Source organism: Balaenoptera ricei, chromosome 5 (assembly GCF_028023285.1).
Source record: "Balaenoptera ricei isolate mBalRic1 chromosome 5, mBalRic1.hap2, whole genome shotgun sequence".
Classification (NCBI taxonomy): domain Eukaryota; kingdom Metazoa; phylum Chordata; class Mammalia; order Artiodactyla; family Balaenopteridae; genus Balaenoptera; species Balaenoptera ricei.
In genome coordinates this window covers 6,800,281-6,826,644 of record NC_082643.1, presented here as the reverse complement: position 1 = coordinate 6,826,644, position 26,364 = coordinate 6,800,281, and the positions used below count along the sequence as shown (strand labels likewise).

General features: G+C 42.0%; 2 protein-coding genes and 1 long non-coding RNA gene across 4 annotated transcripts in view; 1 reads left to right on the top strand and 2 right to left on the bottom strand.

The window, feature by feature from the left end:
• MARCHF1 (membrane associated ring-CH-type finger 1) overlaps positions 1 to 18,624 on the top strand; it is an 898,048-nt gene extending 879,424 nt beyond the window's left edge. For both annotated transcript variants that reach the window (XM_059922369.1, XM_059922368.1), the window contains one exon: positions 17,504 to 18,624. In XM_059922369.1, the coding sequence (XP_059778352.1) occupies positions 17,504 to 17,802 (299 nt within the window). In that variant the 3' untranslated portion in view covers positions 17,803 to 18,624. The remainder of the gene's footprint in view (positions 1 to 17,503) is intronic.
• Positions 15,867 to 21,674, bottom strand: LOC132365731 (uncharacterized). Its single transcript, XR_009503205.1, has 5 exons — positions 21,581 to 21,674; positions 19,551 to 19,618; positions 19,084 to 19,178; positions 17,119 to 18,189; positions 15,867 to 16,479 (listed from the first exon to the last, which is right to left on the bottom strand). It is a non-coding gene; the product is annotated as an uncharacterized LOC132365731 (long non-coding RNA).
• A 3,150-nt stretch (positions 21,675 to 24,824) lies between these two features.
• TMA16 (translation machinery associated 16 homolog) overlaps positions 24,825 to 26,364 on the bottom strand; it is a 35,002-nt gene continuing 33,462 nt past the window's right edge. The window contains exon 7 of the mRNA XM_059922370.1: positions 24,825 to 26,019. Within this exon, the coding sequence (XP_059778353.1) occupies positions 25,839 to 26,019 (181 nt within the window). The 3' untranslated portion in view covers positions 24,825 to 25,838. The remainder of the gene's footprint in view (positions 26,020 to 26,364) is intronic.

The window sequence follows — 26,364 nt, the reverse complement described above, 5'->3', positions numbered from 1 at the left end:
TTCAAAACAGGAGCAAAAATGGCTTGTTGATCTTCACCTCCGTACCCAGTTCTGTTTCTCAGCAGGTTCTGCTGGCTTTTGGCCTGTAGCCTAAATCACAGCAGGTGAAACAGTGAGGAATATTCCCCTAGCCTCCCCCTGGGGGGGAAATATATATATTATATAGAAAACCAGCAGTGAATTTGGAAGGAGAAGTTGTTCAGATGATAACACTAAGTTTGTGTCTCCCTCAAGAAAAGAAGAAAGTGAAAGAAAGAACAAGGTGAGAGGCAGTGAGGGAAAGAAGGAAGGAGGAAAAGAATTTTTTAAAGGAGAGGTTTCTTTCTTCTGTGTCTCTTTGTTGGGATTCACAAAAGCAGGGGGGAGGGCCCCCCTTCTCGTGTTCCTTGGGTGCTGCTTCTGGGCAGAACAGGGCTGGGCTCAAAAGGACCGGGACCCCAGACCCCCTGGGATGTGTTTTATGTAGCTGGAGCATGTGTGTGGCAGGGGTTCTCTAGAGGCAGTGTCCTCTTCAGAACGGGAATGAAAGTGCTAGAAAAAACAGGTGGCGGGTATTTTTGTGTCAGCGCTAACTCATTTATATACAGTTTATACCAAACTACGTTGTTTACAACTACATTATGCGTTGTTCCTGAGATGCTGGATTTTAAAATGTCTATCGAATCCCTGCTGTCTAAGTCCCTTCAGGGTAGGAACTTTTTATTTATTTATTTTAAGCCCATATCGCCTATGGCTACAGGAACTGGCTCAAGCCAGGTAACAGAGAGTATGTCACAAACATTACAGCTGATCGTGTGCGTACGTGAAGACGAAGAGACACCCCATCACCTTCCCCACCTCGCTACACCCAGCCTACGACCTTAGGACTGCAGTGTTTCCTCACAATCCAGAGCAGACCTGAAGCCGGGCTGGATATGTCCCAATGTCTGATTCAGCGTCCCAGCGTAGCCTTGCCCTCTCCCGGAGGCCACCCTGCCTGGGCCCGGCTGCCCCAGCCTGCGGGGCTCCCGCTGCTGTCCCCCAGCTACAGGGAGGGAAACAAGATGATGGCACCTCTCCTGGACAGAACAGGAGGATGCACTCTCATTGCACTCTCATGTCATCCATAGGCAGACAGCTCAGAACCTCTCTCTTAACTCATTTACTCAATCCCACTTCTGACACCTGTGAGTGAACAGCAGTCGTTTATCCCACAGTGGACATGACCATCACAACCTCAGCCCTGAAACCCGTGACCCATGACCCATGCCTCTTTCAATTTCTCTCCCTCTCTAGTCCCCCTGGGTGTCATTAATTATGTCTTCAGGTGTCACTTCTATGCTGATAACCCCACACACACATGCAAATGATCTCCAACCACACATCTACCTGCTTCCCAGACCTCTCCATTTAAAGGTCTCCCAGGCACCCAGACGCAGTGTGTCCAAACTCCTAAGCTACCACCACTTCCCACTCTGACCCCTGTGGGAACGGCATCGCTAACCCCCAGTAACCAAATGCACCCCAGGCTTCACTCCTCGCCACCTCCAACGTCCACCTTACATTGGTCACCAAGTCCTATTTAGTCTGTGCCACACACCTCAGGGATCGGTCCCTTTCTCTCCCTCCCCACTCTGCCACCACCCGTGTGCAAACGATCATCTCTTTTACTGGAAAACTGCTCCTTAGCTAGACTTTCTCCACTTTTGCCCACCTTCAACCCACATCCAGAAATGGACTTGCAGCAAATTTACAAAACACAAATCTGACCACATTCTACCCGTTTACTCATGTCTCTTAAAATACACCCTGGACTCTGGAATGGGGCTACGCTGACCTCATGACCTGGCTGAAGCCAATTATGCCGAACACTGGTTCAGCTCTTACAGACCCTGCTCTGCTTTTCCGTCTCCATGACACATGTCCTCGAGCTTCTCGTGTCCACCCCGCACACTCACTCACACGCTCGTGGGTCATCACACACCTCCCTGAGCCCCACTCAGCCTTCACAGTTTACCTTAGACATCACTCCCTCTTGGAAACTCAGTTCAGCTCCCTGAACTAGAGTAACTGTTACTACCTCAGCAGCTCTCAGCATGTGGTCCCCAAATTCACAAGATCAGCATTACCTAGGTACTTGTTAGAACTGCAGTTTCCTGGCCTCTCCCCACCCCAGACCTATGAATCAGAGGTTCTGCGGGTGGAGCCCAGCAACGTGTGGGTAGCTGACACCCTCTAAGTGTTGAGAACACCTGCTCCTGTAGCCGCCCTACCTGGACCACCCGTCGCATCCCCTGTGCAGAGTCCACACCACTACAGAGTGTGCGTTTTACCCCCACAGGTTTAGATTCAGTTACCCCTTACATGACTCTGTTGTGCCGTCAGGCTGAGACGCTCTGCCCTACCAGGAGGCTTACCACACCTTGTCACCGCCACTCCTTTACTTGTCTGTCTCCCGTCACCAGTAGACTAAGCTCCAAGCAGGCCGGGCAGCGTCTGCCCTGCTCACCGGCACATCCTGGCCGCTGAGCAGTGTGTCTGGGACCTGGCAAGGGGCCCAGCCAATGGAGGGGGAACGGTGACAGTGAATGCCTCATACACACGGTTTTCCACTTTTTTTCTTTCTTGTGGAATTTTTCTTCAAAACATTTTTTCTCTTTCTCAGTTCTGGGTAGATGATGCAGGATTTCAGACCACAGTCTCCAATGGACTGTCCCTCAGAGTCCTCAGTCATATTTCCCAACAGAAAAGGTTGAATGATAATCAAAGGTCAGCTTCTTAATATCTATAGCTATCTATACACATATATATACACAGTATATAGGGTCAGCTTTCTACCATATACTTTTAAAAGTTATTTTCAGGTTTTTAAAAATATTTATTTATATATTTATTTATTTATTTATGGCTGCGTCGGGTCTTGGTTGCAGCACGCGAGATCTTTCGTTGCGGTGTGCGGGCTCTTCATTGCGGCACACAGGCTTCTCTCTAGTTGTGGCACACGAGCTCCAGAGCGTGTGGGCTCAGTAGTTGCACCACGCAGGCTTAGTTACCCTGCGGCATGTGGGATCTTAGTTCCCCGACCAGTGATTGAACCCACATCCCATGCACTGGAAGACGGACTCTTAACCACTGGACCACCAGGAAAGTCCCTATTTTCAGTGTCTTAAAAGCAAGTGAAAATGAGATAGCTTTTATCTTTGGTGTTCAGAGCTTCTGAAATAGGAAGCAAGATCTTTATCACGAAGCAGTTCCCATGGTTATTCCTACAGAGTCACTGACCAGAGGGACAGCTCCTGACTTGGGTAATGTCAAATGGGACCATGGTGACTTTTGTAAAAGTTTTTTAGTAGAAGACTCTCTGCACTTATGTTCAAATTGTACTTAACACCTAACTTCCCAAAGTACACATTTTCGGGTAGTGTGGGCATCTGTGTGAGTTATTATTTTAATCTTCCTTTGGCGTTGGAACAGGGGGAGCTGATCCTGAATTGGCTTTTAAAAAGTTTTGGGAAAAACTGCGTAATTTAAAAGTCAAAATATTTTAAATCCATCTTGAAAACCTTCAAAAACTTTTGAGGAGGAACAATTTGCCCTTCTTTAACCAGAGTGGAGGTCAAATATAAAACAGCATCTTCTGAGCTGTAAAAACAACACTGCCAGGAAAAAGTCCTTTGTATGTTTTTAAGTGGCTGTCCTTTTAGATTAAATAAACATCATGCCCCAGATCCCTCTCTTTCTATTTCCTGTGATGAAAACAAAAACAAAAATAAATACATGGTACTTGAAACTTTAACTCCCTAAATTATCCATGTTGCCAACTCTAATTTGGGAGAACAATTAATCCTCCTGCCTTATCTTTACATATTCTAGAGGAATGCTCCAGGGTACTATCTATCTGTGTGCTGAAAACAAATCACAAAAATACAGACCACGAAAACGAAACAAAAGTTCATGCTGTCTATTTTTTTTTTAAATAAATTTATTTATTTGTTTAGTTATTTTTGACTGCATTGGGTCTTCGTTGCTGCACACAGACTTTCTCTAGTTGCGGCGAGCAGGGGATACTCTTCGTTGTGGTGCACGGGCTTCTCATTGCAGTGGCTTCTCTTGTTGCGGAGCACAGGCTCTAGGCGCGCGGGCTCAGTAGTTGTGGCTTGCGGGCTCTAGAGTGCAGGATCAGTATTTGTGGCACACAGGCTTAGTTGCTCCGCGGCATGTGGGATCTTCCTGGACCAGGGCTCAAACCCGTGTCCCCTGCATTGTCAGGTGGATTCTTAACCACTGCGTCACCAGCAAAGCCCCATGCTGTCTATTAAAGGGACTATAGATGTTAAGGCTGCCGCAGGAACATTTAAATGCATAGAAGTGAGGGACTAGAATAAGAAATTGATTTTGTCTCACTCCCCTGTGAGCCTCCGAGAACATCCAGGGCTGGGCCGTGCCTGCTGGCTGTTAACATCTGCTTTGAGAATGTCTTAAAAATACTTTCCTGCCATCCATATTATATTCTCCTTTTCAGCACTGTTGCTTAAACATTCCTTTTTAATGTAATTACACATGCTCTTATTGTGAACAACGCCAAAGTGGTAAACACCGGCTTGGGCAAGTGGTCAGAAGGACAGGGTCTCGTTCTGCCTTGGTCATGTGCTAGTTATCTTGAATAAAATAATTATCACTCTGAAGCTCACTTTTCTCATTTGTTGACTAAATTGGACTGAACATTCTCCAAACTTTCGATGATTCATTTTTCAAAAACACCATGAATTTGCCCTTGCATCAGATAAATGGAAACAAGGTGTTTAGGGCTTCCCTGGTGGTGCAGTGGATAAGAATCCATCTGCCAATGCAGGGGACACGGGTTCCAGCCCTGGTCCGGGAAGATCCCACATGCCGCGGAGCAACTAAGCCCGTGCACCACAACTACTGAGCCTGCGCTCCAGAGGCCACGAGCCACAACTACTGAAGCCCGTGCACCTAGATCCCGTGCTCTGAAACAAGAGAAGCCACCGCAATGAGAAGCCCGTGCACCACAATGAAGAGTAGCCCCAGCTCGAAAGAACTAGAGAAAGCCCACGCGCAGCAACGAAGACCCAACGTAGACAAAAATAAATAAATAAATAAATAAATTTATAAAAACACAAAACACATACTAAATTATTTTAAAAAAAGAAACAAAGTGTTTCTACAAACAGCACATGTATCATTCATGTTTACTCACAGTAAAAATTACCATTAAAGCTAGTTAAGGAGAGAGACCTTCAAGATTGCTGAAAAGTAAGACGTGGAGATCACCTTCCTCCCCACAAATACATCAGAAATACATCTACATGTGGAACAACTCCTACAGAACACCTACTGAACGCTGGCAGAAGACCTCAGACTTCCCAAAAGGCAAGAAACTCCCCACATACCTGGGGAGGGCAAAAGAAAAAAGAAAAACAGAGACAAAAGAATAGGGATGGGACCTGCACCAGTGGGAGGGAGCCGTGAAGGAGGAAAGGTGTCCACACACTAGGAGCCCCTTCGCGGGCGGAGACTGCGGGTGGTGGAGGGGGGAGCTTCGGAGCCACGGAGGAGAGCACAGCCACAGGGGTGCGGAGGGCAAAGCAGAGAGATTCCCGCACGGAGGTTCGGCGCAGAGCAGCACTCACCAGCCCGAGAGGCCTGTCTGCTCCCCCGCCGGGGCGGGCGGGGCTGGGAGCTGAGGCTCGGGCTTCGGTCGGATTGCAGGGAGAGGACTGGGGTTGGCGGCGTGAACACAGCCTGAAGGGGCTAGTGCGCCACGGCGAGCCGGGAGGGAGTCCCGGAAAAAGTCTGGAGCTGCCCAAGAGGCAAGAGACTTTTTCTTACCTCTTTGTTTCCTGGTGCGCGAGGAGAGGGGATTCAGAGCGCCGCCTAAACGAGCTCCAGAGGCGGGCGCGAGCCGCGGCCATCAGCGCGGACCCCAGAGACGGGCATGAGACGCTAAGGCTGCTGCTGCCGCCACCAAGGAGCCTGTGTGCGAGCACAGGTCACTCTCCCCACCGCCCCTCCTGGGAGCCGGTGCAGCCCGCCACGGCCAGGCTCCCGTGATCCGGGGACAACTTCCCCGGGAGAACGCACTGCGCGCCTCAGGCTGGTGCAACGTCACGCTGGCCTCTGCCGCCGCAGGGTCGCCCCGCCTCCTCCGTACCGCGCCCTCCCCCCGCCTGAGTGAGCCAGAGCCCCCGAAGCAGCTGCTCCTTTAACCCCGTCCTGTCTGAGCGGGGAACAGACGCCCTCAGGCGACCTACACGCAGAGGCGGGTCCAAATCCAAAGCTGAACCCCAGGAGCTGTGCGAACAAAGAAGAGAAAGGGAAATCTCTCCCAGCAGCCTCAGAAGCAGCAGATTAAATCTCCACAGCCAACTTGATGTACCCTGCATCTGTGGAATACCTGAACAGACAACAAATCATCCCAAGAGGTGGTGGACTTTGGGAGCAATGATATATATACTTTTTTCCTTTTTCTCTTTTTGTGAGTGTGTATGTGTATACCTTGGTGTGAGTTTGTCTGTATAGCTTTGCTATTACCATGTGTCCTAGGGTTCTGTCTCACCGTTTTTGTTTTGTTTTTTTTTTAGTATAGTTTTTAACGCTCCTTCCTTCCTTCCTCCCTCCCTCCCTCCCTCTCTCTCTTTCTTTCTTTCTTTTTCCCTTTCCTTCTGAGCCGTGTGGCTGACAGGATCTTGGTGCTCCAGCAGGTGTCGGGTCTTGGTGCTCCAGCGGGTGTCAGACCTGTGCCTCTGAGGTGGGAGAGCAGAGTTCAGGACATTAGTCCACCAGAGACCTCCCAGCTCCACGTAATATCAAACAGTGAAAGATTTCCCAGAGATCTCCATCTCAATGCTAAGACCCAGCTCCACTCAACGACCAGCAAGCTCCAGTGCTGGACACCCTATGCCAAACAACTAGCAAGACAGAAACACAAACCCACCCATTAGCAGAGAGGCTGCCTAAAATCATAATAAGGACACAGACACCCCAAAACACACCACCAGACGTGGACCTGCCCACCAGAAAGACAAGATCCAGCCACATCTACCAGGACACAGGCACTAGTCCCCTCCACCAGGAAGCCTACACAACCCACTGAAACAACCTCAGCCACTGGGGGCAAACACCAAAAACAATGGGAACTATGAACCTGCAGCCTGCAAAAAGCAGATCCTAAACAAAGTAAGTGAAGCAAAATGAGAAGACAGAGAAACACATAGCAGATGAAGGAGCAAGGTAAAAACCCACCAGACCAAACAAATGAAGAGGAAATAAGCAGTCTACCTGAAAAAGAATTCAGAGTAATGATAGTAAAGATGATCCAAAATCATGGAAACAGAACAGAGAAAATACAAGAAACGTTTAACAAGGACCTAGAAGACCTAACGAGCAAATAAACAATGATGAACAACACAATAAATGAAATTTAAAATTCTCTAGAAGGAATCAAAAGCAGAATAACTGAGGTACAAAAACAGATAAGGGACCTGGAATATAAAATAGTGGAAATAACTACTGCAGAGAGAATAAAGAAATAAGAATGAAGAGAATTGAGGACAGTCTCAGAGACCTCTGGGACAACATTAAACACACCAACATTCGAATTATAGGGGACCCAGAAGAAGAGAAAAGGAAAGGGACTGAGAAAATATTTGAAGAGATTATAGTTGAAAACTTCTCTAATATGGGAAAGGAAATAGTTAATCAAATCCAGGAAGTGCAGAGAGTCCCATACAGGACAAATCCAAGGAGAAACACGCCAAGACACATATTAATCAAACTATCAAAAATTAAATAAAAAGAAAAAATATTAAAAGCAGCAAGTGAAAAACAACAAATAACACACAAGGGAATCTCCATAAGGTGAACAGCTGATCTTTCAGAAGAAACTCTGCAAGCCAGAAGGGAGTGGCAGGATATACTTAAAGTGATGAAGGAGAAAAACCTACAACCAACATTACTCTACCCAGCAAGGATCTCATTCAGATGTGATGGAGAAATTAAAACCTTTACAGACAAGCAAAAGCTGAGAGAGTTCAGCACCACCAAACCAGCTTTACAACAAATGCTAAAGGAACTTCTCTAGGCAAGAAACACAAGACAAGGAAAACACCTACAATAACAAACCCAAAACATTTAAGAAAATGGGAATAGGAACATACATATCGATAATTACCTTAAATGTAAGTGGATTAAATGCTCCCACCAAAAGACAGAGACTGGCTGAATGGATACAAAAACAAGACCCATAGATATGCTGTCTACAAGAACCCATTTCAGACCTAGGGACAAATACAGATTGAAAGTGAGGGGGTGGAAAAAGATATTCCGTGCAAGTGGAAATCAGAAGAAAGCCTGAGTAGCAATTCTCATATCAGACAAAATAGACTTTAAAATAAAGACTATTACAAGAGACAAAGAAGGACACTACATCATGATCAAGGGATCAATCCAAGAAGAAGATATAACAATTGTAAATATTTATGCACCCAACATAGGAGCACCTCAATATATAAGGCAAATGCTAAGAGCCATAAAAGGGGAAATTGACAGTAACACAATCATAGCAGGGAACTTTAACACCCCACTTTCATCAATGGACAGATCATCCAAAATGAAAATAAATAAGGAAACACAAGCTTTAAATGATACATTAAACAAGATGGACTTAATATTTATAGAACATTCCATCCAAAAACAACAGAATACACTTTCTTCTCAGTCGCTCATGGAACATTCTCCAGGATAGATCATATCTTGGATCACAAATCAAGCCTTGGTAAATTTAAGAAAACTGAAATTGTATCAAGTATCTTTTCCGACCACAACACTATGAGACTAGATAATCAATTACAGGGGAAAAAAATCTGTAAAAAAATACAAACACATGGAGGCCAAACAATACATTACTAAATAATCAAGATGTCACTGAAGAAATCCAAGAGGAAATCAAAAAATACCGAGAAAGAAATGACAATGGAAACAAAACAACCCAAAACCTATGGGTTGCAGGAAAAGCAGTTCTAAGAGGGAAGTTTATAGCAATACAATCATACCTCAAGAAACATGAAAAATCTCAAATAAACAACCTAAACTTACACCTATAGCAATTAGAGAAAGAACAAAAAAACCCCAAAGTTAGCAGAAGGAAATAAATTATAAAGATCAGATCAGAAATAAATGAAAAAGAAATGAAGGAAATAATAGCAAAGATCAATAAAACTAAAAGGTGGTTCTTTGAGAAGATAAACAAAATTGGTAAACCATTAGCCAGATTCGTCAAGAAAAAAAGGAAGAAGACTCAAATCAATAGAATTAGAAATGAAAAAGGAGAAGTAGCAACTGACACTGCAGAAATACAAAGGATCATGAGAGATTACTACAAGCAACTCTATGGAAGTAAAATGGACACCCTGGAAGAAATGGACAAATTCTTAGAATAGCACAACATTCAGAGACTGAACCAAGAAGAAATAGAAAATATAAACAGACCAATCACAAGCACTGAAATTGAGACTGTGATTTAAAATCTTCCAACAAACAAAAGCCCATGACCCGATGGCTTCACAGTCTAATTCTATCAAACATTTAGAGAAGAGCTAACACCTATATTTCTCACTCTTCCAAAATATAGCAGAGGGAGGACCACTCCCAAACTCATTCTACGAGACCACCATCACCCTGATACCAAAAGCAGATAAAGATGTCACAAAGAAAGAAAACTACAGGCCAATATCACTGATGAACATAGATGCAAAAATCTTCAACAAAATACTAGCAAACAGAATCCAGCAGCACATTAAAAGGATCATACACCATGATCAAGTGGGGTTTATCCCAGGAATGCAAGGATACTTCAATATATGCAAATCAATCAATATGATACACCATATTAAAAAATGAAGGTGGAATACCATATGATCATTTCAATAGGTGCAGAAAAGGCTTTTGACAAAATGCAACACAGTTTTATGATAAAAAACCCTCCAGAAAGTAGGCATAGAGGGAACTTTCCTCAACATAACAAAGGCCATATATGACAAACCCACCGCCAACATCGTTCTCAATGGTGAAAAACTGAAACCATTTCCACTAAGATCAGGACCAAGACAAGGTTGCCCACTCTCCCCACTATTATTCAACAGAGTTTTGGAAGTTTTAGCCACAGCAATCAGAGAAGAGAAAGAAATAAAAGGAGTCCAAGTCAGAAAAGAAGAAGTAAAGCTGTCACTGTTTGCAGATGACATGATACTAGACATAGAGAATCCTAAAGATGCTACCAGAAAACTACTAGAGCTAATCAGTGAAAACTACTAGAGCTAATCAATGAATGAAACTACTAGAGCTAATCAACTACTGTAGCAGGATACAAAATTAATGCACAGAAATCTCTTGCATTCCTATACACTAATGATGAAAAATCTGAAAGAGAAATTAAGGAATCACTCCCATTTACCACTGCAACAAAAAGAATAAAATACCTAGGAATAAACCTACCTAAGGAGAAAAAAACCCTATATGCAGAAAACTATAAGACACTGATGAATGAAATTAAAGATGATACAAATAGATGGAGAGATATACCATGTTCTTGGATTGGAAGAATCAACATTGTGAAAATGACTCTACTACCCAAAGCAATCTACAGATTCAATGCAATCCCTACCAACCTACCAATGACATTTTTCACAGAACTAGAACAAAAAAGTTCACAATTTTTATGGAAACACAAAAGACCCCAAATATCCAAAGCAATCTTGAGAAAGAAAAATGGAGCTGGAGGAATCAGGCTCCCTGAGTTCAGACTATACTACAAAGCTACAGTAATCAAGACAGTATGGTACTGGCACAAAAACAGAAATGTAGATCAATGGAACAGGACAGAAAAGCCCAGAAATAAACCCAGGCACATATGGTCACCTTATCTTTGATAAAGGAGTCAAGAATATACAGTGCAGAAAATATAGCCTCCAATAAGTGGTGCTGGGAAAACTGGACAGCTACATGTGAAAGAATGAAATTAGAACACTCCCTAACTCCATTCACAAAAATAAACTCAAAATGGATTAAAGACCTAAATATAAGGCCAGACAGTATAAAACTCTTAGAGGAAAACCTAGGCAGAACACTCTATGACATAAATCACAGCAAGATCCTTTTTGACCCACCTCCTAACAAATGGAAATGAAACAAAAATAAACAAATGAGACCTGATCAAACTTAAAAGCTTTTGCACAGTAAAGGAAACCATAAACAAGACAAAAAGACAGCCCTCAGAATGGGAGAAAACATTTGCAAATGAAGCAACTGACAAAAGATTAATCTTCAAAATTTACAAGCAGCTCATTCAGCTCAATATCAATAAAACATACAACCCAATCCAAAATTGGGCAGGAGACCTAAATAGAAATTTCTCCGAAGGAGATATACAGATTGCCAACAAACACATGAAAGAATGCTCAACATCACTGATCATTAGAAAAATGGAAATCAAAACCACAATGAGATATCACCTCACACCAGTCAGAATGGCCATCATCAAAAAATCTACAAGCAATAAATGCTGGAGAGGGTGTGGATAAAAGGGAACCCTCTTGTGCTTTTGGTGGGAATGTAAATTGATACAGCCACTATGGAGAACAGTATGGAGGTTCCTTAAAAAACTAAAAATAGAACTACCATACGACCCAGCAATCCCACTACTGGGCATATACCCTGAGAAAACCATAATTCAAAAAGAGTCATGTACCACAGTGTTCATTGCAGCTCTATTTACAATAGCCAGGACATGGAAGCAACCTAAGTGTCCATCGACAGATGAGTGGGTAATGAAGATGTGGCACATATATACAATGGAATATTACTCAGCCATAAAAAGAAATGAAATTGAGTTATTTGTAGTGAGATGGATGGATCTAGAATCTGTCATGCAGTGAGGTAAGTCAGAAAGAGAAAAACAATGTATGCTGACACATATATATGGAATCTAAAATAAATAAATAAATAAATAAAATGGTTCTGAAGAACCTAGGGGCAGGACAGGAATAAAGACGCAGACATAGAGAATGGACTTGAGGACACAGGGAGGGGGAAGCGTAAGCTGGGACGAAGTCAGAGAGTGGCATTGACATATATACACTAGCAAACGTAAAATAGATAGCTAGTGGGAAGCAGCTGCATAGCACAGGGAGATCAGCTCAGTGCTTTGTGACCACCTAGAGGGGTGGGATAGGGAGGGTGGGAGAGAGACACAAGAGGGAGGAGATATGGGGATATATGTATATGTATAACTGATTCACTTTGTTAAAAAGCAGAAACTAACACAGCATTGTAAAGCAAGTATACTCCAATAAAGATGTTTAAAAAAAAAAAAACTAGTACAGGAAAAGATTACAAATATGTGAAATGGGGCTATTTCCCTATGCAAAATCCCTTCATTCTTGAAAAAAACAGCCCTTCAGAAGCCATTAACCATAATAAGGGAAATCTTTGTAAGGTTTGATCTGCAAAGGAATTGAATACAAGTCTGAATTATTTGAGATTGGGGTATTTCTTAGCCAGGAAAGGGGGACCTTCTCAGAGTGAAAGTGAGAAAATAGTGACTATAAAGGAAATGAAAGAGACAGTCAGTGGCAGTGGTCCTGTGGATTAACAAACTCTAGTCTCAGGTTCCTGAGGGGAAATGCCCTTCACCCCAATCCCTGTCTCCTGACGCAACCTCAATGGAGGATGTGTTGAGGAAGATCTGGGCGATTTTTTATGCAAAAAAGTTACAGGTTTTACTCTGTCATCATGTTTACCTTACTCTTTTATCATGTTTACATTCAATTTCTATAAATACAGTTAATTTTACCTGGACTTCCCTCTCTGGCTTGCTAGAAAAATCTTGCCTAGATGCAGAGCCTAGGATGAGCTGAATGGTCTCTGTGCTCTTATTTGTCTAAAGTGCTTTCACTCACCCTTTACACTTCTTTACAAGTTGTGTACTGATTTCTGTGTTTCTGGTAGCACTGCACTTTCAGGAAGATGGAATGTAGCATTTGATTCACGTAACTCTATAATTTGTGAAGTCTTCAATACCGTATCACAGGACAAATCTACAGACCATCTTAAGCCTTTCCTGGGAAGCCTATTAGCAGGTCCATTGTTTTGGGATGGCACGGATATTGTTGCAGCCCTCAAGGACCACATCACACACATATGCAGTTATTAAAAAAGAGGCCTGGAAGAAGACTTTTAACAACTGTATATTGAGACGGTTTGAGAATTTATTGCCCATTTTTGTGGGATTGACATGACAATATTAAAAGTGAATGCATCAATTAAAATGCATCTATTATGAGCAAGAGAAGATTCCCATTTCCTTAGAAAATGACTGACAAAATATCTGCTCCTCCAATTCTTGCCCAAGAATTCCCAAGCATCGTCTCCCATCAGTGCTTAGGAGGTAGGGATGGGCAGAGCGTTGACTCCTGCACCTCCAGAAACCCTTGCAGAAAGATCCCAAGCAGAAAGGCAGAAGTAGAGAGAGACCCTTGGGCTTCAGAGAAAAAAAAACAGATGATTGAATTGTCTGAAGATGGATCTTCCAAATTCATCTTCTGAACTGGCAAGTGGGGTCAACTTTGTGCTCTTGGCATTTCCGAGTTCAGGCTCCAGCTTCAAAGAATTCCTTGGGTTACACAAGGGGTCCACAAGGAACACGTCCCTGTGCATCCCTTCTTCACCTCAACCCTTCCTTATTGTGTACCTTCTTTCTTCTTCACGGAAGACAGCACAGAACTGACTAGTCCAACATAATTGACTATGAAGACAACGTGCTAAGTCTCAATAAAAGAAAGCACGGGACTTCCCTGGTGGCACAGTGGTTAAGAATCCGCCTGCCAGTGCAGGGGACACGGGTTTGATCACTGGTCCGGGAAGATCCCACATGCTGCAGAGCAACTAAGCCCGTGCGCCACAACTACTGAGACTGCACTCTAGAGCCTGCGAGCCACAACTGCTGAGCTCACATGCCACAACTACTGAAGCCCACACACCTAGAGCCCAAGTTCCACAATGAGAGAAGCCACCGCAATGAGAAGCCACGCACTGCAAAAAAAGAGTAGCCTCTGTTCGCCACAACTAGAGAAAGCTGGCGAGTAGCAAGGAAGACCCAACGCAGCCAAAAAAAAATTAAAAAATTAAAAAATAAAACTAAAAGGAAGCAAATGCATCTCACCAGTGAATGAAAACAATCTTGAAAAATCCATTTAGCCCCATTTTGGCATCTCCTCTCATGACGTCCGTAGTGAGTTTTCCAAGGTAAAATCTTTTATAACTGCTCAATAATTTCTAAAGAAAACAAAAATCCTGCCCACTTAGTGAAAGGCAAAGAGAAAGCTCAGCCTGTCTCTGAAAGATGATGGTCGTCTGGACAATGGGCTTGTACCCAAATGGCTTTTGGATGTGGGGTGTGGAGTACTCTGCAAACTTTGTCTAGGGAAATCGCCGGAGCTTTGACTCCCCAGGAACGTATAAAGGAAGAATGACTTGAGCAGAGGAAATCGATTCAGAGACACCTTGTGAAAGGAAGTGCAGGGGTCAGAGTCTCTGAGAACTGATGGAGAAAATGGCAGCTGGTTACTCCTGGCCCGTATTCTCAGGTATATCATGGGTTCTGGTCACTGTTTCTGGAAGGAGAGGTGGGGCAAGGATAGAATCTTCAGCTTGTCCAACAAAGCGGAGCTTCACTAACAAGTGAAGAAAAGCTGTCACTTCTGGTTATTTTGAAAAGATTGAGGCACAGCAATCAGAATTAGAGCTTTTTTTACAGTGATGCTTTAGTTTCTGCTGTACCGCAAAGTGAATCAGTTATACATATATCCACTCTTTAGAGTCTTTTCCGTATAGGTCATTACAGAGTATTGACTAGAGTTCCCTGTGCTATACAGTAGGTTCTTAATAATTATCTATTTTTTTATATAGTAGTGTGTGTATGTCAATCCCAATCTCCCAATTTATCCCTCCCCCCCTTCCCCCCTTGGTAATCATGTTTGTTTTCTACATCTGTGACTCTATTTCTGTTTTGTAAATAAGTTCATTTGTACCATTTTTTTAGATTCCACATATAAGCAATACAGATGGCCAAAAAGCACGTGAAAAGATGCTCAACATCACTAATTAGTTGAGAAATGCAAATCAAAACTACACTGAGGTATCACCTCACACCAGTCAGACTGGCCATCATCAAAAAGTCTACAAACAATAAATGCTGGCGAGGGTGTGGAGAAAAGGAACCCTCTTGCACTGTTGTTGGTGGGAATGTAAATTGTTACAGCCACTATGGAGAACAGTATGGAGGATCCTTAAAAAACTAAATATATAACTACCGTATGATCCAGCAATCCCACTCCTGGGCATATATCCAGAGAAAACCGTAATTCGAAAAGACACAGCACCCCAGTAGTGTTCATAGCAGCACTATTTACAATAGCCAAGACATGGAAGCAACGTAAATGTCTGTCAACAGAGGAATGGATAAAGAAGATGTGGTACATATATACAATAGAATATTAGCCATAAAAAAGAATTAAATAATGCCATTTGCAGCAACATGGATGGACCTAGAGGTTGTCATACTGAGTGAAGTAAGTCAGACAGAGAAAGGCATATATCAAAGTTAGAACTTTAAAAGCTTTCATTCATCCCTAAAATGTCCACTGAGCAAGGCAGGGTGGAAAACAAAGACCAACCAGACGTAGATCCTGCACTGTCAAGATTATGGCACAGCAGAGAACAACTTATGTCAGAGAGCGACTCATGCCACAAGTGTAACAAATAACATGAAACTGGAAGAGTGAGAACGTTTATTCCCAGCTGGAAATTATTTCCGAGTCAGGTTTTGTGGGACAGGTAGGCATGCAGAAATAGAGAAGCAAAATTCTGAGAGAAGAAATAGCATGGGCAAAGGCTTGGAAGGAGGGAATCTCCAGGCACTTCCAGGGCACAGGTGGTAGTGTGATTTAGGAATCAGAGGGGAAAATGAGATGTAATCCATGGGGATTTTCCTAAAAATGGGAGACAAAGCACGCTTCAGCTTGTCTGTGGTTAACATCCTTGTAAACAAGGAGACACTACTGCTCAGTGGAACAGCTGAGAGCAAACATCCTTCTAAATCTGGAGAAGTCCAAGGTGTCTTACTTGTATACTGAGTCTTCCCGCAAGTTTCTACATAAAGGAGCTTAAGTAAGTGATCACCTTCTGCAACAGGGCTTCTCACCTCAGCACTCGTGGAACTCTGGACCGGGTAACTCCTCGCTGTCCTACACGTTGCGCGATGCTGGCAAAGCAGCATCACAGGACTTGCTGAGTCAGCAGCCCCCGCCCCGCACCAGGTGTAACGATCACCACTTCCAGACACTGCTCAGCGGCCCGGGGCACACAGCCACCCCCAGCTGTGAGCTGCTGGCCCCCCAGCTCAGTGAGTCAGGCCTGCTCTCCCTGCAGAGACAGGAGGAAGGAGCAAGGCAAGCCCTTCAACGTGACGCAAACGGGGCAGGGGTCCATTTTGCTTCCAGAAGCATAAAGTATTCATAAATGGCACTCTTACAAAATGCAGACAGGATGTTTCTTATGACTCTCTTCACTGTTATAAGTAAGTAAAACCTGACTTCCCTAAAGTGTGGTTTCCAACCCCCCCTTCTCTTGTACTTGACAGCCTCTCACAGGAATGAAGGCAGCTATCACGTCCTCCACACCATCCTCATGTTGGCAAGAGCTGGTCTCTTGACCATCATATATTTAACATTTATAATTATGTGTGGCCTAAATACTGTTGTAGTTACAGAAACGCTCGTGACATAGTTTTAAAAACTCTTTGTGAAAGAAAGTCTATTTCTAGTTACGGTGATGGAAATTAAGAGAAAATATTGATTGATGTCTAAGAAAGAGATGGTTCTCAGTAACAAAATATAAGATTGATAAAACGAGTGACTAAAATCCTAAATCTTATGCATGTCTGTACTCAGGAATTCTGAGATGTGGCAGCTTCTTTCTTTTTTTTTTTTTTTAATTTTAAAGGTAATGAGGGTGGGGAGGGGACCCATGGGTACAATCCCACGCATGTACCTATTACGTTACCTTAAGAGGATCCTAAAGTCTGATTCTTTCACTCAGTATGTGCGCTATCCTTCCTTAAAGATTTACCTGTAAGGAATAAATGTCGAAGTAAGTATCTGATGTAGTATCTGATGATCACAGTAGGTTCTTGATGGCTAAGAGAGATGAGAGACATCATTACAGTGGTAGGGGAGAGAATTTCTTCATGTACAGTTTTGGCAATACCTGGAGAATATTTAAAGCAATTAAGCAATCAGGTTATAATTCTTACTAGTTGTTAAGAATATATTCCTGATCTATGAAATATTAACAGGCTGGCATGATCCTTTGAAGGAACCATAGGAAAAAAAATCACCAAATCCATCAATAAAGACTTGGTGGTAATGTCCTCTCTTTTATTTCAAAGGTGTCCTTGAATGGCCATTTTGGACAAAACTGGTTGTGGTGGCCATCGGCTTCACGGGAGGTCTGGTCTTCATGTACGTACAGTGCAAGGTCTACGTTCAGCTGTGGCGCAGGCTGAAGGCCTACAACCGTGTGATCTTTGTGCAGAACTGCCCCGACATGGCCAAGAGGCTGGAGAAGAACTGCTCCTGCACGGTGAACACGGACGCCAAGGACGCCGGGGCAGTGCCTGCCTTACAAACGGGGACCAACGCACCGCCACCTTCGGAGGGCGGCCCCCCCGAAGTCATACCCGTGTGACGGGGCCGGCCGGGAGCGTGTCACTGGAGGATCGCCTGGCCCTCAGCCACTACAAGTGACAGACGTGATCCTGAGTTAGTCACCCTCTTTATCGTCTCTCCTCTTTCTGACTCACTTGTCCTCACTTTGCTCAAAAAGGAAAGGAGAAGAAACACCAGATGGTCAGAGCCCATGAAGCAGTCTCCAGTGTGAAGAGAAAATGTGCAACGTTGGCTGGAGAATGATTTCTGAGACCAGGGCCGCTGGAGCAAGGGATGCTTTCAGGCAACGAGGAGAGACTAACTGGACAGACCCATGAGTCTTCCCAGTAACAGGGCAAGGTCAAGAATACGGACTTGAATTGCAACGTGTCTTTCTTCTAGGGCCTCGTAATGTTAACTCTCTCATCTGGAAATGACAAACACATTTGGTTTTAAGCTTGAAATTGTCTGCATTATCCCTAAGGCACATCAGAAGCAAACTCAGAAGATGCATATTTTGATATTCATACTTCGACAGCTAACAGGTTTTTATGGCTATAGTGGAGTCCAGTTGTTTTGACAGATGCATGTTTTTAAAATAGATGCAATACACATTTGAAGATATTGATACTTGGAATTATGTTTAAATCATGATTTTCAGAGATTTTTGGGTTTAATTAGCTCTGTTAAATACCCACAGGAGCCTTGTATGCTCCACCTGGACCCTCTAAAACAGTGTTGTCCAACAGAAATATAATGTGAGCCACAAATGAAGGCCACATATGCAAATTTAAATTTTCTAGTAGCCCCATTAGAAAAAGTAAAAATAAAATAGGTGAAATGAATTTTGATAATATATTTATTTTATTTAACACTATATACCCAAGTTATCATTTCAACGTCATCAATATAAAAAAAGTATTGAGTTAGTTATTTTACATCTTTTTTTATGAACCAAGTTTTCAAAATCCATAATGTTTACAGCATAGCTCAATTTGAATTAAACTTATTGGCTAGTGCAGCCCTAAAATTAGAGACAAAGCCTCTGCTTCATTTAACAATTGAATCTTTCAAAACAGCAGCTTAATTCATTCTTTTATTCAAAGTATCACAAATACTATTTTACAAAGCACTAAATTAATCAAATTAAATATCTTGGTTAATAGTTAGATGAAGTTACCATTTCTCTAAAGGGTGAAAAAACAAAACTATAAAGCAATCTGCCAGCGGTAAGTTCTGAAATTAACTTGTTTGCTACTATGAAGCACTTATAATAGGGAAAATAAAAATTCAATATCTTTCTTTGTTAAGTCAAACGTACCTTTTTTTTTATGAGGTGTCAACTTGACAGATGAGTAGTTATGACCAAGCATTTAGACTGTATTTTAAAAAGCTGACAGTATTTCCCTTGCTCAGCTGGAACGCAAAAATATTCAACAGATTCTGTGATAAGTAATAAATTGAATTGTTTAGGTTTGACAGTTCAGTTGATTATTGTATTCTTTGCATATTCATGTAAAACTGAAGTGTGAATGACATAGCAGTGAGCTAGATTAATGATTATAAATATAGTGGCCTGTCAAAGAGAGATGTCTTACATAAAACGAGGTGATTTATTTTTGCTAGCTGTCGTATTTATTATTGTGAAAAGGCAACCGTGATGGCCATAGAACCAAAGCATGGGTACCGCATTGCACAAATCTGGGTATCACACTGATGCACTTTGTAATGGTCAGTGGGCTTTTTCCTCACAGGTTACCGTAGGGAAAGAAAAGAGAAATAAATCACCTTTTACTGAGGAGAAGGTTGACACGATACGAGTAGTGGTTGACACTGAGTCCAGATAGTCCCAGTTCCTAGAAATAGAGCAAAGGTCAACAGTATCAACTTCGTGTGTGTGTGGCATGTGTTTGTTCCTGTATATACGTGAGAAAAACGTCAAGGTATTCAGTCAGGCAGGAAACAAAAGGTTTAAAACCCATCTTTCTTAAAACTTGCTGTAGGAGCGCAGAATGAAGGCACAGGAAAAACTAAGTCGAGGCAACTAAACTGGACCAAAATTTCTGCACAAATAAAGACATAGTGGTGTAATTAAAAATATAGGAAGCTTAAACAACCTGGATTTTGTATTAACTCCTTAAATTTCCATTTTCAAGGTTTAAGATAAATACACTCATGGATAATGAAGCTTTAGGTGATTTAATCATGGCACCTCACCCAAGGGATTAAACGTGATTCATTTTTTTCTGATAATTTTCCTAAGCATTTTACCAATCCATTTCTCCTGAGGTTTAGCAATGGCAACAATTGTTTACAAATATTCCTGAGGGAACAAAATCTAGCCACCAGCAAAGAAATGTTGATTTCTCTTTTGTTTGCTCTGTAAGGAAAAGGATTATTTACCTGAATTATACCATAAAATACCATTTAAATTCTGTCCGAACTTTAGCAATATAGGTAAATGCATAATTTCACAGTGGAAGACGATTGGCTTAATAAATAATAATTTATTAAGGGGCATACTGAACACTAAGAAATTCTAGTATGAAAAGTAAATATAAGCATTACTGTATTAATGATAAAAAATGACATGGTGTTTTAAAACCATACGTAAATTCTCAAAATGAACTTGAATAGGCTTTGACTTTCTTGAAATGAGAAAATAATACAGCTCCCTAACACATTAAAAGTCAACATTATTCTGCTATTCTTTTTTAAACACTGAACTCCCAAATTTAAATCTTTAGAAGTTTTCCCGTAATGGCTGTTGATAGTTCAAACCATCTGAAATAACTATGTGCATTTAAAACCTAATGTTGATTCTTTTCTTTATGTTCTGTGTGGCAACGGTACATTTGTCCTTTCAATGACCGGGTTTGGCTTTGTGACAACACTTTTGTGGACTGGATATACCCTTCAAAAAGAAAAACTGCTCTCCGGAATGGCAATTTTTTGAAGCATGCTCACCTGCTTATGTAAGAAATAAAATGCAATTGAAACAAAGAACTGAAATTGAAGAATAAACTTATAGTTCTGCTACAACCTTGGCTTTTTATCATCATGAATCTGTGGTATTATCAATACCAGAAAACGTATATTTATGCTGTTGATTTTTTAAAGAATTGTCACTCTAATTGTGTAAGATCAAAGATTAAATTGTAAAGATATGAAATCCAGTATTTTTTTTAAAGTGAAGCCCAAAGGGCAATTAAACTTAAGTACAAACAAAATGTAAAAAAACAAAACAAAAATGTTCCCATCGACTTGGGACATAAAGCAATGGAGAAATAAAAGGAAGACAGGTATATACTCTGAAGGAGTCTTTCAAAATGCCCTAGGATTAAATCTCACTCCGAGCTTGTTACATGTGATTACAGTCCCAGAGATGGCCACATAGTTACATTTATCTTGTTTTGCAAAAGGTCCCTAAAACATCTATTTATTCTCACTCCGAGCTGCTGTTACATGTGATTATAGTTCCAGAGAGATGGCCACATAGTCACACTTATCTTGTTTTGCAAAAGGTCCCTAAAACATCTATTTATTTTGGCCGGAAAACTAGCTCATTAGAGCAATGACATCACTAAGATACTCTAATTGTCATGGAGGTGAGGTGGGGAGGAAGATTTTTGCATCTGCCTGACACAATTTACCTTTCCTTGCCATGCCAATGAATATTTTGGAACAAAGTAGAGCTCTTAAAACTTATCATTATTGTAGTTGTCATACGGTAATTGTGTAGGACTCACACTTTAATTAAGAAAGATGAAAATTAGTTTTCTTTCCTTAAGTCAGCCCAAAGGTGCTATTTTACCTACCAATACAGTTGAAAGGAAGTTCTGTTATTTTGGGCTGCAGTGTTTCCTCCACATCTGAAGAAAGCCCATTTGAAACTGCATTAAAACAAACAAGGAAAAATTATTTTAACTGTGTGCAATTTTGGGGATTGAGCATTTGTACTTTTTTGGTTTTACCTAATTCTCTTGCATTAACAATTTACTGTTTTGTGAATAATGTGTACTAAGACAAATTAAGGAAAAGAAAATAATTACCTGTGAAAGAAAGACTTTGTATATTAAACAAGTGATCCAAACCTTTGTTGTGGTTTCTATATTTTTTGCCTAACTTACCTGGATTTCTGCAGATTTGTATCTGCAACATTCAAACAGCCTTAAGATTTTTTTTTTAATATATAAATTTACTTGCTTTATTTTTGGCTGCGTTGGGTCTTCGTTGCTGCACACGGGCTTTCTCTAGTTGCAGCGAGCGGGGTCTACTCTCCGTTGCAGTGCGCAGGCTTCTCATTGCGGTGGATTCTCTTGTTGCAGAGCATGGGCTCCAGGCGCACGGGCTTCAGTAGTTGTAGCTCATGGGCTTAGTTGCTCTGTGGCGTGTGGGATCCTCCTGGGCCAGGGATCCAACCCGTGTCCCCTGCATTGGCAGGCGGATTCCTAACCACTGCACCACAAGGGAAGCCCGAGTTCTTAAGATTTTATAATGGTCTGGGTTTTTAAGCAGGGTCTGAACGTATTTTAAGGCCAACATAGGTTGATCAACCCATGACATTTTAGGAAGGATTAAACAGGTGCATTAACACGGGAAAACCAATGCAAATAATCTATACAGACTTTCAAACCCTGTTTTAAAGAAGAAGAAAAAAAAACTTTAAGAAAAGTCACATGTAATCTAGAGAAAGGATTTTCTCATGAATAAGGCTTGGATATACAAAAAAATATGACAGCATTTTTCTACCCAGAGATAATAAATACTAAGAGAAAGACTTTGGAATCTATTTCTAACCTAAGAGGAGGTCTGGTGATTAGTGAAGAAAATGTCCCCCTCCAAAGCCCCAACTTCTAAGCCTGAATCCGGCGGGTCAACAGACTACCTGGCCAGGGTGCCTGCCGGCCTACTAGACTAATTGTACGAGCTCATTCTTCTGCCCAAATTGGGTACCCACACGTGTAGTCTTCTCACACCTCCCAAGTTACAACACACCTAGATCACAGATCATTGTCACTGTGTGTTCAGCCAGTGATCTAAAACTGGGAGCTGTGACGGGTACCAAGGGCAGCAAGGGTGGGGCGGATGCTTTAACTCAGGGAAACGGCAAGATAGGCAGCAAAGTCCTGAACAAGAAATGCCCAGCAAGGTTCAGCCAGTAGGGAAACAAGCCCTTGTTAGAGTAAGTTCATCACTTACAGAGATGGCAAAACAAAGATGAACAGAGGTGCCAGCTCCCCAGGGGTCTCGTCCCAAGTGAAGGCACCGAGAAAAAAGGGGCCAGAGGAGGGGATAACACACTATCCGGGGCAGGACGCCGTTGCTGAGAAGCCAATGCCATGATGCAGCTAAGCAACTGTGCAGCCTGCAGCTACGCCCGAGACTGAGGCAGGACAGTCTCGTGCTTCGTCGGAACCCGGGAGGCGATGACCACCCGCCGCACTTGTCCTCCCCGGAAGACAGGGAGGCGAATGTGGAGCGCCCTGGGGTACTTCCTCACAAGCGTCCTATGTCCTCCTCTTCCGAGAGGACCACACAGCATTCTCCTTAGGCTCAGCTTAGCTGCGACCAAGCCTGGCCTCGGTGGACACACACAAAGTCATCAGGGTGCCGGCAGAGTTCCGTCCCACCCTAGGAAAGGACAGAAGGCCAGCGTGTCTGAAATGAAGCCAGCCAAGGGCACGTGGAAACAAGCTGAGGCTGGAGACGCCGTCAGGAATGAGATCATGTCAGGCCTCTCTGGCCATGGTACGGCATGTGAATTTCATTCCAATGTGCTGGACGTCAATGCAGGTTCATCCGCTGTAACAAAGGTACCGTCTGGCGGGGGACGTCAGTCAGGGGCAGGCTGGCAGGGACGCTAGGCGTGTGGGGCAAGGCGGTAGACGGGAGACCTCTTTACCTGCCTCTTGACTTTGATGTGAACCCAAAACTTCTTTAAAAAATAAAAGTGGTCAGAAATAAAATTATACCCCAGCAAATAAACATACCAAAGAGGACACCTATTCAACCTCCTGCCCTTGAAGCATAAGCATTACAAGAGTAGAAAAGGCTATTTGAGGTGAACAGAGTCCCAAAGAGAGATCTATGTCTGCAAGGCAAGAAGTGGCCAGATATTAGGAACAGAGACTGCAGATACCAGTAACCGGGTCTGAGCTTAGAAACGTATCATTAGCCCAAGTCCATGGAGTTCAGCTTGCTGATGTAGACCAGGGGTTGGCAAACTGTGGCAAGCAGGCCAAATCCAGCCTGCAGCCTATTTGGGTATGGCCACAATGGGTTTTATATTTTTAAAGGGTGGTAAAACACACACACATACACAAAAGAATATGCAACAGAAACTGCATTTGGCCGGCAACATCTAAAATATTTACAATGCTATCTGCCATTCCATTTTACTATTTGCCAGCCACTAGTTGACACAGAAGTGCCAACGAAGTGTTACTCTTACTCTGTTCCACGGCCATGGACTGAAGAAGCCACCTTACAAAGGTGTAACACTCACCGAAAAGGGGCCGGGAAAGTGTCACTGAAGAAAGAACACGCTCCACAGACAGAGGCTAAAGGGCCGTCTGAGAGCACTAGTCTAAAGACAAATGATCTCTTCGGCTACCGTGGTCCAGCCAGGAGCCACGTGACAACTACCATCCTAAAGTCATTCATTCAACAAATATTTATCCGTTCTGGTTCCAAGCAGTATAGCTTGTTATACTTTTTGCTTTGAAAGCATAGGGAAAACCAGGGACAAATGTTTGAGGGGGAGAATGATCTGCTATTTTCACAAGTTATTTACCTAACAGTAATGTTTTTTAAATATCAGACCAGACAAAACGGTTTTTATTCTCTTTACTGTAATTTATGGCTCAGTTTTTATGGCCATTTTGAAACTAAAAATGAATCCCCTCCCCCCAAAAAAGGAGAAGGAAATTTTCCAATGACTAAAGAGATAGGAACTTATTATATAACCATAAAACCATACTTTTGCACAGATTACTTAAAGCCCAAGCAAGGCAGCATCAGTTAAATCATTAAACATTAAGTAATTAGAACCTTCAGAAGTAACATCACAGAAATGTTTTATTTTTAATTTTCTGAAGTGAAAACAACTGTTAACAAGACTTAGTTGATACCCAGTTACGTCGTACAGCATTTCTTTCCTTGAAAATACTCACATACTCCTGCATTGCATTCTTCAGGAAACAGACCAGAAGACACCTGCATGTAACAAGTTCTGTGAAGAACATTCAACCACATCCATGTTTTTCATGATACTAGAAATCCTGTTATATGTCAATTTAACCTATCTCTTAGAAGAAAAAATAAGATAATTGAAATGACTAGTTTTCTAATCTTTAGTTCTGTTTCCACAAATAAAACCTATCACTTTTCACAATGAGAGAGCAAAAAATAATACACAAACCGAAAGAGCTAACCTGAAATCATTCATCCCCTTTATCAAGATAACAGGTTAAATGCAGGAGATAAACAAAACAAGAATAGTTACTGGTTTTTTTAAACCATTTAACTAACTCTGGCTCAAAGTTAATAAATAACAGCAATGTACAATCCATAAATGTATATAAATTCCGTATCACATTTTCCCTATTTTAAAAGGAAAGAAAATAGCTTTAATGTGTAAGAGGAAGAAGAGTAAAACATATTACTAAAAGGCAATTTTGCCATTGTCACTGCTCAAGAAGTACCACAGTAACCTTCTAGCAAACAGCTGCTGCCCATGCCCCAAAATGTGAGATTAGGTGATTCTAAGTAAACATGAGGGGAAAAATTACAACATTTTTTTTGTCCCCGTTCATATTGCTCTCCCAGCCCCAGAAATTCAGATTAAATGGATTTTGCAGAGCATTTCTACCTAGTCTAACAATGTAAACATAAAGCAACATTCATTTTTAAGTAAAAATCATAACAGTGTTTTTGAAACTGAAAATGGGATTCTCATCATACAAGAGAATAAGCTAAACAGCAAATGCTGTATGGAGACAATTATTTGCCGTAATCAATTCAAGTGTAACTTGAAGTTCTCAAACTATTTATTTTCACCACAAGTGAAGACAGTTAGGCCACTGCAATCATCTCCTCATCCGTGTCACCTGATTCATCTTTCAGTTCCAGTTCTCCTAAACCTCTGTCTACAGCTGTCACAGTTTTCTTCTTACACTTCTTAGGCACTGCATCATTAGCACAGATTTTTCTCATTTTAATGTTTGGCAATTTCTTCAGATCAAAATCCCATTCCCTAGACGAAAGAGAGAATGCAGAGGGTTGGTGAGGGGTGAGGTAGGGAAGTAATAAAGTCAATATTCAAAACTAAGCAGAAGAAAGTTTATAAATTTACAGCAGATTCAAACGCACTAGAAGGAAACAATATAAATGCACTAGAAAAAAAATAATGTCCCAAGAACTGAGGTTTGCTTTTTCCATACTTACTGCACTTTCTCATTAATCTACAATAGCGGTTAACTGCACAGACAATTCCACACATTCAAAATTTCCAAAGCAATGCAGGAAAATATTAGGCAAAAGTTACAAGGAAACTCCGTTCCATTCTTTTATTCTCCCTAACCCAAACACTTCCCTCTAT